Source organism: Agrilus planipennis, unplaced genomic scaffold, assembly GCF_000699045.2.
Source record: "Agrilus planipennis isolate EAB-ADULT unplaced genomic scaffold, Apla_2.0 scaffold156, whole genome shotgun sequence".
NCBI classification, from domain to species: Eukaryota; Metazoa; Arthropoda; class Insecta; order Coleoptera; family Buprestidae; genus Agrilus; species Agrilus planipennis.
The window spans coordinates 88,938-102,509 of record NW_020438859.1 but is presented as its reverse complement, the minus strand read 5'-3'; the positions used below and the strand labels follow the sequence as shown (position 1 = coordinate 102,509).

At 34.3% G+C, this 13,572-nt stretch overlaps 2 protein-coding genes across 3 annotated transcripts; one reads left to right on the top strand and one right to left on the bottom strand.

Annotated features, from left to right (window-relative positions):
• Positions 1–8,329: 8,329 nt before the first annotated feature.
• Positions 8,330–11,580, bottom strand: LOC108741069 (AFG3-like protein 2). Its single transcript, XM_018475693.2, has 8 exons — positions 11,498–11,580; positions 11,144–11,263; positions 10,717–10,982; positions 10,498–10,641; positions 10,349–10,442; positions 9,448–10,293; positions 8,846–9,382; positions 8,330–8,778 (listed from the first exon to the last, which is right to left on the bottom strand). Exons 2-8 carry the CDS (start codon positions 11,225–11,227, stop codon positions 8,395–8,397), a joined length of 2,355 nt encoding a protein of 784 aa, XP_018331195.1. The 5' UTR covers positions 11,228–11,263; positions 11,498–11,580; the 3' UTR covers positions 8,330–8,394.
• Positions 11,581–11,875: 295 nt separating this feature from the next.
• Positions 11,876–13,029, top strand: LOC108741025 (uncharacterized protein C3orf38 homolog). Of its 2 annotated transcripts, XM_018475605.1 has the most exons (3): positions 11,876–12,131; positions 12,189–12,598; positions 12,657–12,749. In XM_018475605.1, exons 1-3 carry the CDS (start codon positions 12,020–12,022, stop codon positions 12,657–12,659), a joined length of 525 nt encoding a protein of 174 aa, XP_018331107.1. In that variant the 5' UTR covers positions 11,876–12,019; the 3' UTR covers positions 12,660–12,749. The 2 variants fall into 2 exon arrangements, with proteins under 2 accessions (XP_018331107.1, XP_018331106.1); XM_018475604.2 differs by having other exon boundaries at positions 12,189–13,029.
• The last annotated feature ends 543 nt before the right edge of the window (positions 13,030–13,572 follow it).

Genomic DNA, 13,572 nt, shown 5'->3' with positions numbered 1-13,572 from the left:
GCACATCACATGTAGTTTCGCTAATTTTCACCATTTTCTTTCCGTACCGTACCTACAATACTCATAAGTTGCATAGCTACTTTGTTATCTTATTGGACTTTTCTAATCCTTTTGAACGGTCATAACTTTTTGCGCCATTTGAATTACAATACCATAATTCGGATTACTTTCTGCAACAAATCCTAACTATAGGGAAAACGAACGAATAGTACCTTATCAACCAGTTCTTTCTTCCTGTTCATGGACATTTAATTTTAACAAAAATAAAATAGGTGGTAGGTATGTATTTACAATCTCATGCTACAACCGATAGCTTCATTTCAGAAAATAAAAATATTTTTAATAATTTAATTAAACATTAATGTTAATTAATTAATTCTCAAGTCTCTATAGATTTATTTTCAAAAGAATTCGTATCCGTCATCCGGAATTAAATGCATCTGTATCTTTCTGATATGCAGGTTTTACCTGTATTTTATATGTAGGCACTTATAGCAAATGAAAAAATCGGTGAAGGTGCCTGTCACGCGCAAATTAATGCGATAGGCTACATAATACGTTACTTTTACTAATCGTATGAAATATTGTATGTTTTGAAGTAGACAATTTCCGTCAATTTAACGCATCTTAGCAACGTTCGTATGCTACGTGATCGGATAAAATTGCAGAAAAGGTAAAATAAAAGTACAGTTGTTACATCTGTCGTTTATATACCTGTTTGATTTTTCTAGTGAAATACAAGAAATTGCTCTGTTTCATTAAAATTGTGCCCTATCACGCAACACTATATACATTGTGAATTCGTGCATTTAACAATAAATTATCAATGTTTCATAAAGTCTGCAGAACACTATTTATTTAAAACATACATTATCTGTATGCGGAAAAATCCAAATTTTTTACAAACCGAAATTTAGAGGAGTTTGGGGTCGTCGGGGAAAGTCTCCATGAAATTTCCCAATGATTGTAAATGAGGGAATATAATCATCGTGCTCTAGCCTGACATTTTAATCCAGGCTATCGAAGCATTTATTTTCAGGTCTGTGTGATAGGTTTTTAGACAAAATAAATTATTGAGTGTAATTTGGAATGGATCCAATTGACGTGCTTTCCCGTTAATGTTCTTCAATTCCTAGTTGCAAGTGGTGCCGGATATACAACCAACACGTTTGTGGGCCCAATTTGGAGTTGGCAATCGTAACGAGCAGATCAATAACACCTGTAAACGTAATCATGCGAAACTTTGAGCCGAAATTAAATTACACGGTCACCTGCCATTCACTAACTAGCTGTCTCCATGTTCGATTTCTCGTTGCAAATTTCGGGCTCTGAAGCACATCCTCAACCATATACAGGATGTCTCTTCGACAGTCTGCTAAATTGTGAAACTTACATGAAATAAAAAATTGATTTCACTAAAAAAATGTACACTAGCTTAGAATGTTTTATAATTAAATAAAAACGCTGACCAGTGCAGCGCAGTGTGGTAAATTGGAAGCATTATTAGACCCAATCAATTTCGTCGGTCTTTTAGAAATCAAGAAGATGATGCCGGTCGGTCCCGTTAGAGATTGTTAGTATTTCCGGACGACTGGCAACCCTTTATAGTCTGAAACGAGTGGCCGAGAGCGAGGTCGTGTCCCGTGGGATAAATTCGAGCAACAGGGAAAAGGAAAAGCGACGCGACGCCATCGGCCCGTCCATTCGACCATTTTACCCGTAATCCATCAGACGCTAATTTGACAAAGCAACAGCTTAACATATGTAACCACCACCCTTTCGAAACTAAACTAATAATAGAAAATAAATACGCTGGCCTATTAGACTTCACGGATTATTCAATAAGAATGTTAGTAATTCATTTTCTCAAAATGTGACACCTTTCTGAAAGGTTACGAGCGATTATGACTTATGAAAATTTTTCAATAGATCGAACATATCTCAACTCTCAACTGTTGTTGCACATAATTTCCATGTAGCGTATATCGAGAAAAGCACCGGATCTCCAACCTACCGGTTCATACTCGTATATTATCTATGTAAGTATAGTTTGATCCTTGCACTCGTGCGAACCCTTGGACGTATTTGAAGAACAAAGTTTTCGGGAGGCAAAGGGAACATAAATAAAAAATTGAGCAATATAGAGCAGATTTCCCGAGGCAGACAGCTCGGTAAAGGGTGTATGAGAAGGATAAAAAGAGAGAGAAAACGGTCGGTTGGTCCCGATTCATAATAGATAAGCCACCTGTGCTACGACTGGGTCATCGCATTTCGCATACCACTTCCTAAACTCCTGCGGGACAAATATCCATCTCTGTTTCCTTCGTTGCACTGCAAAACTTAAAATTGAATTTCCGCACGCTTATGTTGTACCTACGTATAGCAATTCCCGCCTGCTTTGTAATTCAAAGAACAACGCAAAACCCAAAAATAAATAAAAAACCAAAAAGGAGAAACTTAATCGATAATATCGGAATAATGTCGATCACCTAGGTGTTTCGTTTTGCGTTTCATTCAAATCTGCAGCAGTATAATATTGAGCAATAATTATACTTGTGCAACTGTAAGTAAAATAAAAGACCAAAAAGTCCAGAGTTACTTTTTATTATATTTTAATTTTTTAAACTTGATGTACCTACGTTTAATCCGTTTACATTTATAAAGAAAATGCGTCCCTAACACAGAAGATTACAAAAATACCAAAGTTTCAGCAATCACTCGTAAAGTGTAAAATAAACAAGAAGGGGTCAGATGAAAGCAAGAAACGTTTTGCATAATTTTGTCTGGTTTAGTTAAAGTTTGTAAGTTGCCTTTTCAAGTTGAACGTCGGTCTCTGGTACTCAGTTTCACTATGCGTCGCAAGGGACTTTCGCAAGGGTTATACGCATTCCTTAATAAGGGTCGGTGCTTCTGCAGATTAACTATTTACATATTTTTAGATGAGCATGGATCCATTGTTTTATTTGGTGACTGTGTAAACATGGTTGAATTAAAAAAGTTTTGCTTTCTTTAGAGAAACTCAACAAATTTTTGGGTCAATTTGAATTATGAACTTTTGTCAACTTTTGAGTCTCTGCACATTCTAGACCCTAATAAAAAGGTGGATGGCTCGTTTTGTGTTTTTAACGGTTTTGACGTTCAACAACCTGACGAATTTACTTACTTTCTCATTTTACCTTTAATTGTTGTAAAAAGCAGACTAATTTGTCGACCTACGTATTAATGTTATAATAAATACCGTTCTGCTCCATATTTTTTTATGAGTAGCTGACCATTTTATGTCCGGGACCCCGTTAAAAATTATTTTACGACAAGGGCGTCGTTCTTTATGTGGCAGTATTCAACAGGCAATAGCAATATCCTCTTCATTTTGTTGTTTTGCAACCCCAATCTCTCCCGCACCCCCTATATACAATAAGGATGAGTATATATGTGTGCTTGTGGGTGTGCAAATCCCGTCTCTTCCTTTAGACGTGAAGTCAAACAAATAAAGTTGTGTGTTGACTACATCAACAGGCTTTCCACTTTTTACTTTTCACGTGTTTATTAGACTACGATTGCACGGAAGTCATTTATTATATGTATAACTATTACATGCGATTTCTGGTATATAGTTGATATATACCTAACGCATATTAAGTATTACGTATAGGTAAGCACCCAAGTATGCTTTTACGAAGTGACGAGTGTCAAAAGTCCATTTCGAGGTGTAACGCCCATCTGTTTAAAAATGGTGTTTCCGGTCCGATAACAATGTTGTGTGTCATTCATAGATAAGAGATACATAATTTATAGCAAGTATATAGTAGAAAAAGCGATAATAATATTTATATCACAAAGATAGTAAGCTCACTGCGTCGTCCACCGTGTAGGTACGCAAATCCGAAAACTCAAATATTTATGGCGGACTTGGCTGATTCGCCGACGCGTTCTCTATCGTTGTCCCCAAGGGGACAGAGCGCTATAGCGATGCGCGTTTTATTGTTCCGGGTTCCATGTTTTGTTTGCGTTTAATCAAGCCCTAATGAAAATCACATGCCGATAAAAATAGATTTGTTAAATGAGTCCCTATACATCATATACCACACAGTTAGAGTAAGCAGCAAACTTCAGCCGTGCGTCCTTTCAGTCCTGGTTATTTGAAGCCGTGGTATTAATTTTAAAAATTCGGTAAATAGTTTATTTGTTAAGTTTTTCTCGGTGCAATATAAAATTCTTTTCTAATATTTTAATATTAAACTACCTGTCGTGCAGGAATGGGTATGAGTTTTTGGAGAAATAAAGAAAAAGAAACTTTAAAATGAGTCGTAAAGTATTTTATGTTCCGACTCAAATTAAAAACGAACAGATATAAAAGTGTGACAAATGTTATAAGTTAAATCATAAATTTTCCCTTTTCTATAATAAACCCTTAAGCAAGTTCTAAGTAAATTTTCTTATAGCTGGGTATACGTGGTTAAAATTAATAGAAACAGCAAATAGAAAAGCAGATTGAACTAAAACAGTAGAGTATTTTTCTAATCTTTTAACTTCTGCAGACTGAAAGTAATTAGAATTTTTGTAAGTGACAGGACTCTGATGAACTAGATAACTGATTCGGTTGTTTCGAAAAGAACTGTCAACCTGGTGGTTGGTGGTGGTGGCCGAGAGCGAAAAGTGAAGTTGCGCGGTGAGGTTGTTTGTACGTGCTTCGGTCATACTAAAACAGTCCAATCAAACAAAATCAATGACAGGATTTGCATGTCGTCAGCCAATTTGTCTCGATCTTACGTCGAAATGACACACAAAAATTTCCAAGCGTTTCGTTCTATTGCCAAAATCAAGTCCAATAGATTGTCATTAAAAGATACTGCATGGTGAAAGCCCAAAGTTTCATATTCGACTTTCATTGTCATAAAAACTACTGTGGCAAAGGCCTACGTACAGAAAAATAAAATGTGAAACGTTTTTAAACTTCCTTTTCACTCGATAGAAATAGATGGATGAAAAAGTTTAGAAATGAAGAGACATTAGAAACAGTAGGAGGCCTTCAGAAATCAATAAGAAACAAGCTAGATTGGTTGTAGGACACCTTCTCATAAATGGGCTCATTATTAGAAGTAGAGGTAGAGATAATTAAAGATGTAGGTTAGTCTAGTTTTCGAGAAAAGCGAAGATAGGAAGAATTAGTGGTGCGTGACCAACTAGTTTTCGTACTTTATGATGAAGATGCCTACCGTATTTTATTCAGAGTACATTATATAATACTTGGACTAGAATCATATGCTGTTCCTTCTCAATCAAATACAAATTAGCGAACTCCTTTTTACATGAATGACCAGAATGTCTGAACGTTAATTTACATGGACAATAGAGTTACTCGAATTACACGTAGGGGTTTACCTTGTTATGTTGCGGCACAATTTGTAATTATAACCAAGATTATCTAAATCGGTTCACGTCCACAACGGACTGTTGTTCGTAACTCGCTCTGTCCCCCGAGAAAAGAGAAGAACGTGCTTGTAAGTCGCGACACGCAGAATTTCAGTAATTTCCACAACTTCTCCTTTACTATGAATGATTTTGGCGCCATTAATAATCATAATTTAAGTATTACATCGCCTGTACGGCTTGAAATTCATTAACTTTCTCAAATACCCGTCTGAATATTTGTGATGACATTTAAGCAAAGAAAATAGACCCAATAGGAAATTTTTTAAGACAAATTAAACGCTGTTTTTCTTACGTAGGTACTTACTCTCTTCTCTTATGCTGTAAAATTAAAATAAAAAATTGTGTGTTATAACAATACAGTTTTATATGGTAAATAACTTCATTGCGAAAGTGGAGGGCGTGGAAATTACAAGCACGCACCGGAATAGCGATTACGGCAGCGATAGCGATAGCAACCGACCGCTGTTATCTCGCTAATACAAACTCCATAACTCTGGCACGTTAATCAACTTGGAAATCCTCAAGTAGAACAACTTACAACTCACTTACCAGGATAGCAGAATTATGCAGATTCGGGCAACTTCCACAAGATTAAGAACCTTGCTAGCATCGTAATACGTTCAAACTACAATGGTCTCTTCGTACCTTTTCTCTCAAACACCCCCATTTCTAATAAATGACGCCATTAACAACCGTACTATTACTTGTAATAACTAAATTAACAAAGAACAATCTTATGACTACCTACCACAAAGTAAAATTTTACAATTATACATATAATATCTAAAAAAAATTTAAAGGATTTCCCTGTCTTAGTCCGGATACAAGTTTCAGAAAGCGTATAATTCGGCCTGCGGGGTCCTAAAATATTCCCTTAAGTACTGATATATTGTCGTTGGACCTGTTACTGCCGCCAAGCAGTGAAAAATTGAAACTAGTCGTACAAGAAAAACAAACAAAGATGTTCAAGTCAGTACAGGAGCAAATTAATAAATTATTAATCGACATTTAATTTAAATTTTTGTTTTTGCATTAAATCTTAACTAGTATTCATCATGAAATTTTGTAGGTACATTATTAGGGGTACAGAAAATGACATAGGGTACCTTTTTACAAAAAAAAAAAAATGCTGTTCCCAAAGGATAGAAAACTTAGTTTTATGTGATCATCGATGACATTAGACACGTATTTAGGGCATCAACGCTAGCGAAGCAGCAGATAAAATCTAGTTAACTATAATTAGCAATTTAACATACACATAAACAACCCAACATACAACAAATATTAATGTGAAAATTCATTTTTAATTTTCAATCCCACTACAAACTACTTCAAGTTAATGAGGGAAGAATTTGTTGCACTTGTCACACTCTTTCCGGGAATCGAACCCGGGTCCTTTGGCTTTACGCACCAATGCTCTGACCACTAAACATAGTGTAAAGCCAAAGGTCCGGGGTTCGATTCCCGCCAAGGGTGTGACAACAGCAACAAATTTTTCCCTCATTAACTTAAGGTAGTTTGCAGTGGGATCGAAAATTAAACATGAATTTTCACATTAATATTTGGTGTATGTTGGGTTGTCTATTATTATAATATTTGATATTAACCCCTATTAAATGTGGAAGTGTTTCATATTATAGTATTAATATACCAAATATTGTAAGCCTAGCAAATGTAACTATAACTGACTACTATCCACGAACAAGCAATAACATATTACGTAGAGATAATTAATTACCTAAATTTCGTTAAAAAAATACACATTTTTAGTTGAAGGGGTAAAAAAGTAATTAGTGCCTAGTTATGAATTTTTGGTTAATTTTCATTATCTATCTATCACTATCGTTTTAATACCGAAAAGAAGAAAAACGCCTAACATTATTAGCAATTTTTAAAAAATGTTATTGAAAATTATGGTGAAAGCGCCGGGACAATACAGCCATAATTCTAGTTTCATTGAAGTAAATCAATGAATTTTCATCTTCAATTTATATTTATTCCATGCAAACGAAATTATAACCAATTAATATTTTACTTTCTACTATTAAACTACAATTTGTAATACTGTATATAGACAACCCAACATGCATAAAATATATACTCTATTTAATTACGAAGAAAGTTGGACAACGTGTTTTCTTACGAAAGTAACTTTTTTATTTTAAATTCAATATTACCCTTATTAGCAATATTTTTTAAAAACACTTGTAAATTTTGGATATAAATCCTTACACATTTTTATAACATTAATACTGTAGCCATTAAAAAAATAAAATAGGAAATCCACAGAATCCCAGATTTCGATTTAATTTTTGAAGAAGCACATTTGCAACTACTGAGTTCATTTAGAATATTTGTAATCGGTAGTTCCCGCTGATTAAAATTTCCTTAACTCAGTGTATTGCGTTTTCGTACAATTTTATTCTCATACAAGAAGGATCAAATTTGACATTTGTTCAATGTGAAATATGTATGTGAGATAGTCGGGACAGAAACAAACGGTGACATTTTGTGAACATACAGCATCCATCGTATTTGACATTTCAATTTCGTCCTCAATTACCGCTACTGCCTGTCTCTCTGATTGATTTATTTTTCTTTTTCGTACAATCTCAACGAGTCAAGGTCGGCTAGATTGGGAATGACTCATTATAATATCGACGTTTTCCACTTCTTCACTCACAATTATTATTCGTTTTTTTATTTTTTTGTTTAGTTCGTTTTAAGAAATAATATCATAATATGCAATTTTCATTCGTATCTTAATTATATATTTATCTACAATTTATTTGAACGAATAAGTTTATTTATTACCTTCATGTGCATTCCCACTTTTATTTATGTCAGGATTTGAAAAAAACATTTCAAAAATTAAACACAATTTATTTACACAATAACAAATAAGCGATCTTATGTTTCATTTACCAACAAAAAAAAAACTGAATTAAGTAGATTTTTTTATTAGATTGGCTGAGTTTCAGGCTCTTTTTTTGACGGTGGTTCTCGCTCTTTGTTCCACTCTTTAAGTCCTTCGGGTAGAGTGGTGTCTTCCTCTAGCGATCCAGTTCCTTCGACGAATTCCTCATACGTCGATTTTTCTGGGAAAGGTCTTTTACCAAGCAATTCTATCATATCTTCCCTGCTTAGAATTTCTTGTTTCAAAAGTCTTTCGGCCACTTTCCGAATATCTTCTTTATGGTGTGTAAGAAGTTCTTGGGTCCTTTTATATGCTGAATTAATTAAGTTTCTCACCTCAGAATCGATTATTTGAGCCGTACTTTCTGAATATGGTTTTTCTAATACCATTTCTCCTTCACGGGGTAAATCGAAGCTTACATTTCCTACCTAAAAAAGTAACAAACAAAATTAAGTACAAAGTAATGCAATGTCTCTCTTTCTCTCCTTGTCTCACCTTCTCGTTCATTCCAAACTGTACTACTTGCGCATAAGCACTTTGCGTAACTTTCTTCAAATCGTCTTGGGCCCCCGTGGTGATACGTCCGAAAAATAATTCTTCAGACACTCTTCCTCCTAATGTCATGCACATTCTGTCAAAAAGCTGTTCCTTTGAATATAAATATTGATCTTTCGGTAAATATTGAGCATAGCCGAGACCTTTGCCTCTTGGTATAATTGAAACCTTCAATAAAGGATCTGCATATTGCAAAAACCATCCGGCAATGGCATGTCCCGCTTCATGGTATGCTACAGTTTTTTTTTCTTCAGGAGATAAAACGTTCGTCTTCTTTTCCATGCCAGCTACCACACGTTCGATAGCTTGTTCGAAGTGTTTCATTGTGATAAATTCGTTAAGATCTCTGGCCGCAATCAAGGCTGCCTCATTGCAAACGTTGGCTATGTCTGCGCCTGTGAAACCAGGTGTAAGAGCGGCCATTTTTCTTGCCAATTCGCCCTTATTTAAGTTCGTCTTTAAGGGACCTAAATGAACCTAAAACGGATAATTTAAATAGTTAGGAAACATGATAGATATCTCATTTTAAGATGCATTCTTACCTTAAATATACTAGCTCTGCCTTTAATGTCTGGAGCTGGAACATATATTTGCCTGTCGAATCTTCCAGGTCTTAGCAAGGCCTTATCTAAAATATCAATTCTATTGGTAGCAGCCAATACAACTACATTTGTTGTGGTGTTGAAGCCATCCATTTCAACTAGGAGTTGATTAAGAGTATTTTCCTGTTCAGAATGGCCCCCAAAACTGCGTCCACCCCTCTTTCTTCCGACCGCGTCTATTTCATCAATAAATAGGATACAGGGGGCATGTTTCCGTGCCATAGCGAATAAATCTCGTACCCTTGACGGTCCCACGCCCACAAACATTTCCAAAAATTCCGATCCAGAAACGGTTATAAATGGAACGTTTGCTTCACCTGCAGTTGCTTTGGCTAGCAATGTCTTGCCAGTACCAGGAGGTCCTGTCAACATTGCCCCCTTAGGAATTTTGGCTCCTAAGTCTATGTACTGTTGGGGGTTCTTTAGGAAATTAACGAATTCCATTATTTCGATTTTGGCTTCTTCACAACCTGCTACATCTTTAAACCTAACGCCAATGTCACTAGAATTGATTAGTTTTGCAGTACTTTCCATAACACCTCCAAAAAGACCTCCACCTTTGCGTCCTTTACGACCTCCCATCATTTCAGCTGACCTTCTCATCATATAAATAAGGAAACCAATTACAATAACAGTAGGAAGAAGACCAGAAAGACTAGAAGCTTCCAGTTCAGATTTGTAGATTACAGGCACAAAGTTTGAAGGTTCAATATTCATTTCAACTTGTGCATTTTCCAGATTCCTCTCAAATGAATCTACACTTCCAATATTAAACCATAGTGTATTCTAAAAATTATTGTTAAAATTTTGCATTTTATACAATAAACTTTGAATGCTTTACCGATCCATCTACTGTATTTCCAGGTGTCAGTTTCACTCTAACCCACTTCTTATTAACAACTTCCAATTTTTCAACTATTCCTTTCGCAAGATAACTTTAAAACATGTTAACATTAACTAAGAATTTTGAAAAATCCCATTACAACTTACTTGTGAACAAATTCCTTCCATCCAATCTCTTTGCTTCCCATTTCCCAAAGTGCAAGAGTTGCTAAAAATGCTACAGCCCCTGCAGCTCCTAACAAATACCATTTCTCTTTATCACCTTCACCAAATGGTTTACCGCCACTACCCCTAGAAAAGGTCTTCTTTAAGTATTTCTTTTGTACATCACAACACTACAATTTGTAACAATTTTAAAACATCTACCTGTTACCAGTTCCACCAAACAATCCAAATGACCACTGATCAAATGGTTTTTGTCCTGATGATGTAGGACTTCTAGAAGGGGGCGGTTTTGGCTGTTCTTGTTTAGTGTCCTTCTCCTTAACATTTTTGGCTTCTTTTCCAGGTTTTTTATCTACTTCATTCGCTGGTTGTTTTGCTCCTGGCTTAAAATATTTCTCAAAACCTTTCGGTGGTTTTTGGCAAAACAGTCTGTACTTATGTAGCACAGTTTCCAAAGCATTTACTGTCTGCGATTAATTAAAAATATTTACACCATTGATTTTACAATCCTTAATATTTAATATAACCTACACTCCTCGATATACAAATTATATATTTAATACAAGAAAAAAGATAATGAAAGAACCGTGTCAACATATACTACTGCATAAGAGTAAATTAGTTATACCTTTGCAGTACCCGAGCTGTACCCGACACTTTGCCATAGCAGTTTTTCTATTCTTCGACTGATACTTAAAATTCTGTGTGCCATATCAGAATGAGTGGTAAATTTGATTGAAAATGAAATTTATCGTAATGAAACTTTGCATAGTAATATCTTCTTTATGGTGTGTAAGAAGTTCTTGGGTCCTTTTATATGCTGAATTAATTAAGTTTCTCACCTCAGAATCGATTATTTGAGCCGTACTNTACCCGAGTTGTACCCGACACTTTGCCATAGCAGTTTTTCTATTCTTCGACTGATACTTAAAATTCTGTGTGCCATATCAGAATGAGTGGTAAATTTGATTGAAAATGAAATTTATCGTAATGAAACTTTGCATAGTTGCGGGTTTCTTAAACCCTGTTAAACCCTTACAACCATAACCAAAAATTCTACGATTTCAATGGATTTCATAATTTTCAATAATTTTGATAACCATAGATAAGTAGATAACTTTATATTCTAGTTCATTGAGTAACATAGATAATGGCAAGTATATAGGAAGACGTAGATACAGATACGTTGTAGTAATTAAACCAAATTAAAGGAAGTTATAATTACTTTATTATCTAACAATATATGATTTGAACATTAATTTTGACTTATAATTGTTAAATATTATATAATACGAAAAGTATGCGAAATTTTTACTTCTTCAACGATGACATAGTAGTCTTACGTGACATTAGACAATTCCTAAGTCAGCAAAATAAGTTAGGTTAGTTCTATACTATTCAAAATTATTGAAAATTTTTGAGTATACTAATAATAATTTCAAGTTTATATCAGTTCGTAGTTCTACGTAAATATATTTTCATGTGAAAAGAAAAAGAGAACGGAATGGATGTCGCTGTGACAGAAATTCTAAATAAGTTGGAAGATGAAGAAATTATTGGATTAGCGAAAACGGTTACTCAAGGTCTTCTAAAAAGCAAAACAGAAAATCGAAAAGGTACAATGATTTCTTTTTCTACTGTTGAATTATGAATTTACGTGTTATGTGTTCAAGATGCCATAGAAGCAATTTTAAAGCATTCTCCCAACGAGTTAAGCATTTTAAGAAGAAAATGTATAACCAAAGATGTGTTATTTGAATATGTCCATCAAAATGATATCCAAGTTTCTTTGCCAATTACAAAACCAGAACTAATTGATGTAATTTTTACTTTTTGGAAAAAGAGGGCTTCTGATAAGAGTACTAACAGTGAATCCAACATTACTCCTTCTATTGAGCTATGTAAATCAACCAGTAACGTTAATAATATGGCAGAACAGTTTTCAGCATGGTTTTATAGTATGTTGAATCAATCTCGGCCAATGGGAAGAGAACACTTTTGGAATGATGCAAAATTAACTGTTAATATTCTAAATGATGCACAGTGTCAAAATCATAATATTGACGGAGACACTTTAGAAATTGTAAATGTGTTATTTAAATTGAAACAGGAATATAATCTGATGTTTAATCCCAATCTAGTGAAAGAAGGTGTTCAGGGACGATTAGATCCCCACGGTCTTGTTCTTGTTTTGGCATGTGGAACATTACATATAGGTAGTGACTGTGTAGGAGTTTTTGAACAAGTGTTTGCCTTAGTTAGAGACCCTTCTGCAGATAATAACTGGAAAATAAAGAATACTGAACTAATATTAAGAAGAAAAATTGTAAATGCTGCTCCAAAGTTGTGTGACAGTAAACTGACTGATGGTTTATTGCAGTTGCCCTCAAGTCAGATGTAGCAATTTGGTAAAACAATGTTTTTGTTTATACGAATATTTATTTTTTGTTTATGTAAATATAGATAGGTATTTATTTGTTACAGAAATATTTGTTTAGATACAGAGAAAATGTTGCTTTGTTTCACCACAAGTACATATTGTTAAAGAAATTCGTTTTGTATCATTTTTCCTTGCCAAAACATACAGAATTACAAATGAATTCACTAAATGTACATGTATGGGATAGAGCTATTACAAGAAGGCTACACTTATGGAACTGAGTTATGAATTTTGAATTTTTAAACAATTGCTCAGTAAATGCTCAATAAGAATCAAAAACTGCTCCAACTAAAAAATTAAACGTCTATGAGGTATTTGCGATTGAAAATTAATTTATTCTTTTTACTACCGTATGAACGTTCGGGTAGGTCACCTGAAGTGAAGTTTATTAATTTTTTCAACCCCTTTTAAGTCGCCAAAAAGTAACAGTTTTATGAGACGATACTCGATCATGTTCGGCAATGTATGTTGGGTTGTCTAACTAGTACATTCCCATTTTTTCATTATTTTATTAATGTACCATACTTTACTTCCTATGTGCATTTTATTTTAATTGACAACAGAAATTTGGCGATAACTCACATTTGTGCTTAATTTATACAACTTTAAATTTAATT

Coding starts and splice junctions, on each gene's coding strand:
- LOC108741069 (XM_018475693.2), bottom strand. CDS start 11,227: ATGGCACACAGAATTTTAAGTATCAGTCGAAGAATAGAAAAACTGCTA. Junction 10,642..10,716: donor TTTGGTGGAACTGGTAACAG/GTAGATGTTTTA, acceptor GACCTTTTCTAG/GGGTAGTGGCGGTAAACCAT. Junction 9,383..9,447: donor GCAGAGCTAGTATATTTAAG/GTAAGAATGCAT, acceptor TATCCGTTTTAG/GTTCATTTAGGTCCCTTAAA.
- LOC108741025 (XM_018475604.2), top strand. CDS start 12,020: ATGGATGTCGCTGTGACAGAAATTCTAAATAAGTTGGAAGATGAAGAA. Junction 12,132..12,188: donor CAAAACAGAAAATCGAAAAG/GTACAATGATTT, acceptor TATGTGTTCAAG/ATGCCATAGAAGCAATTTTA.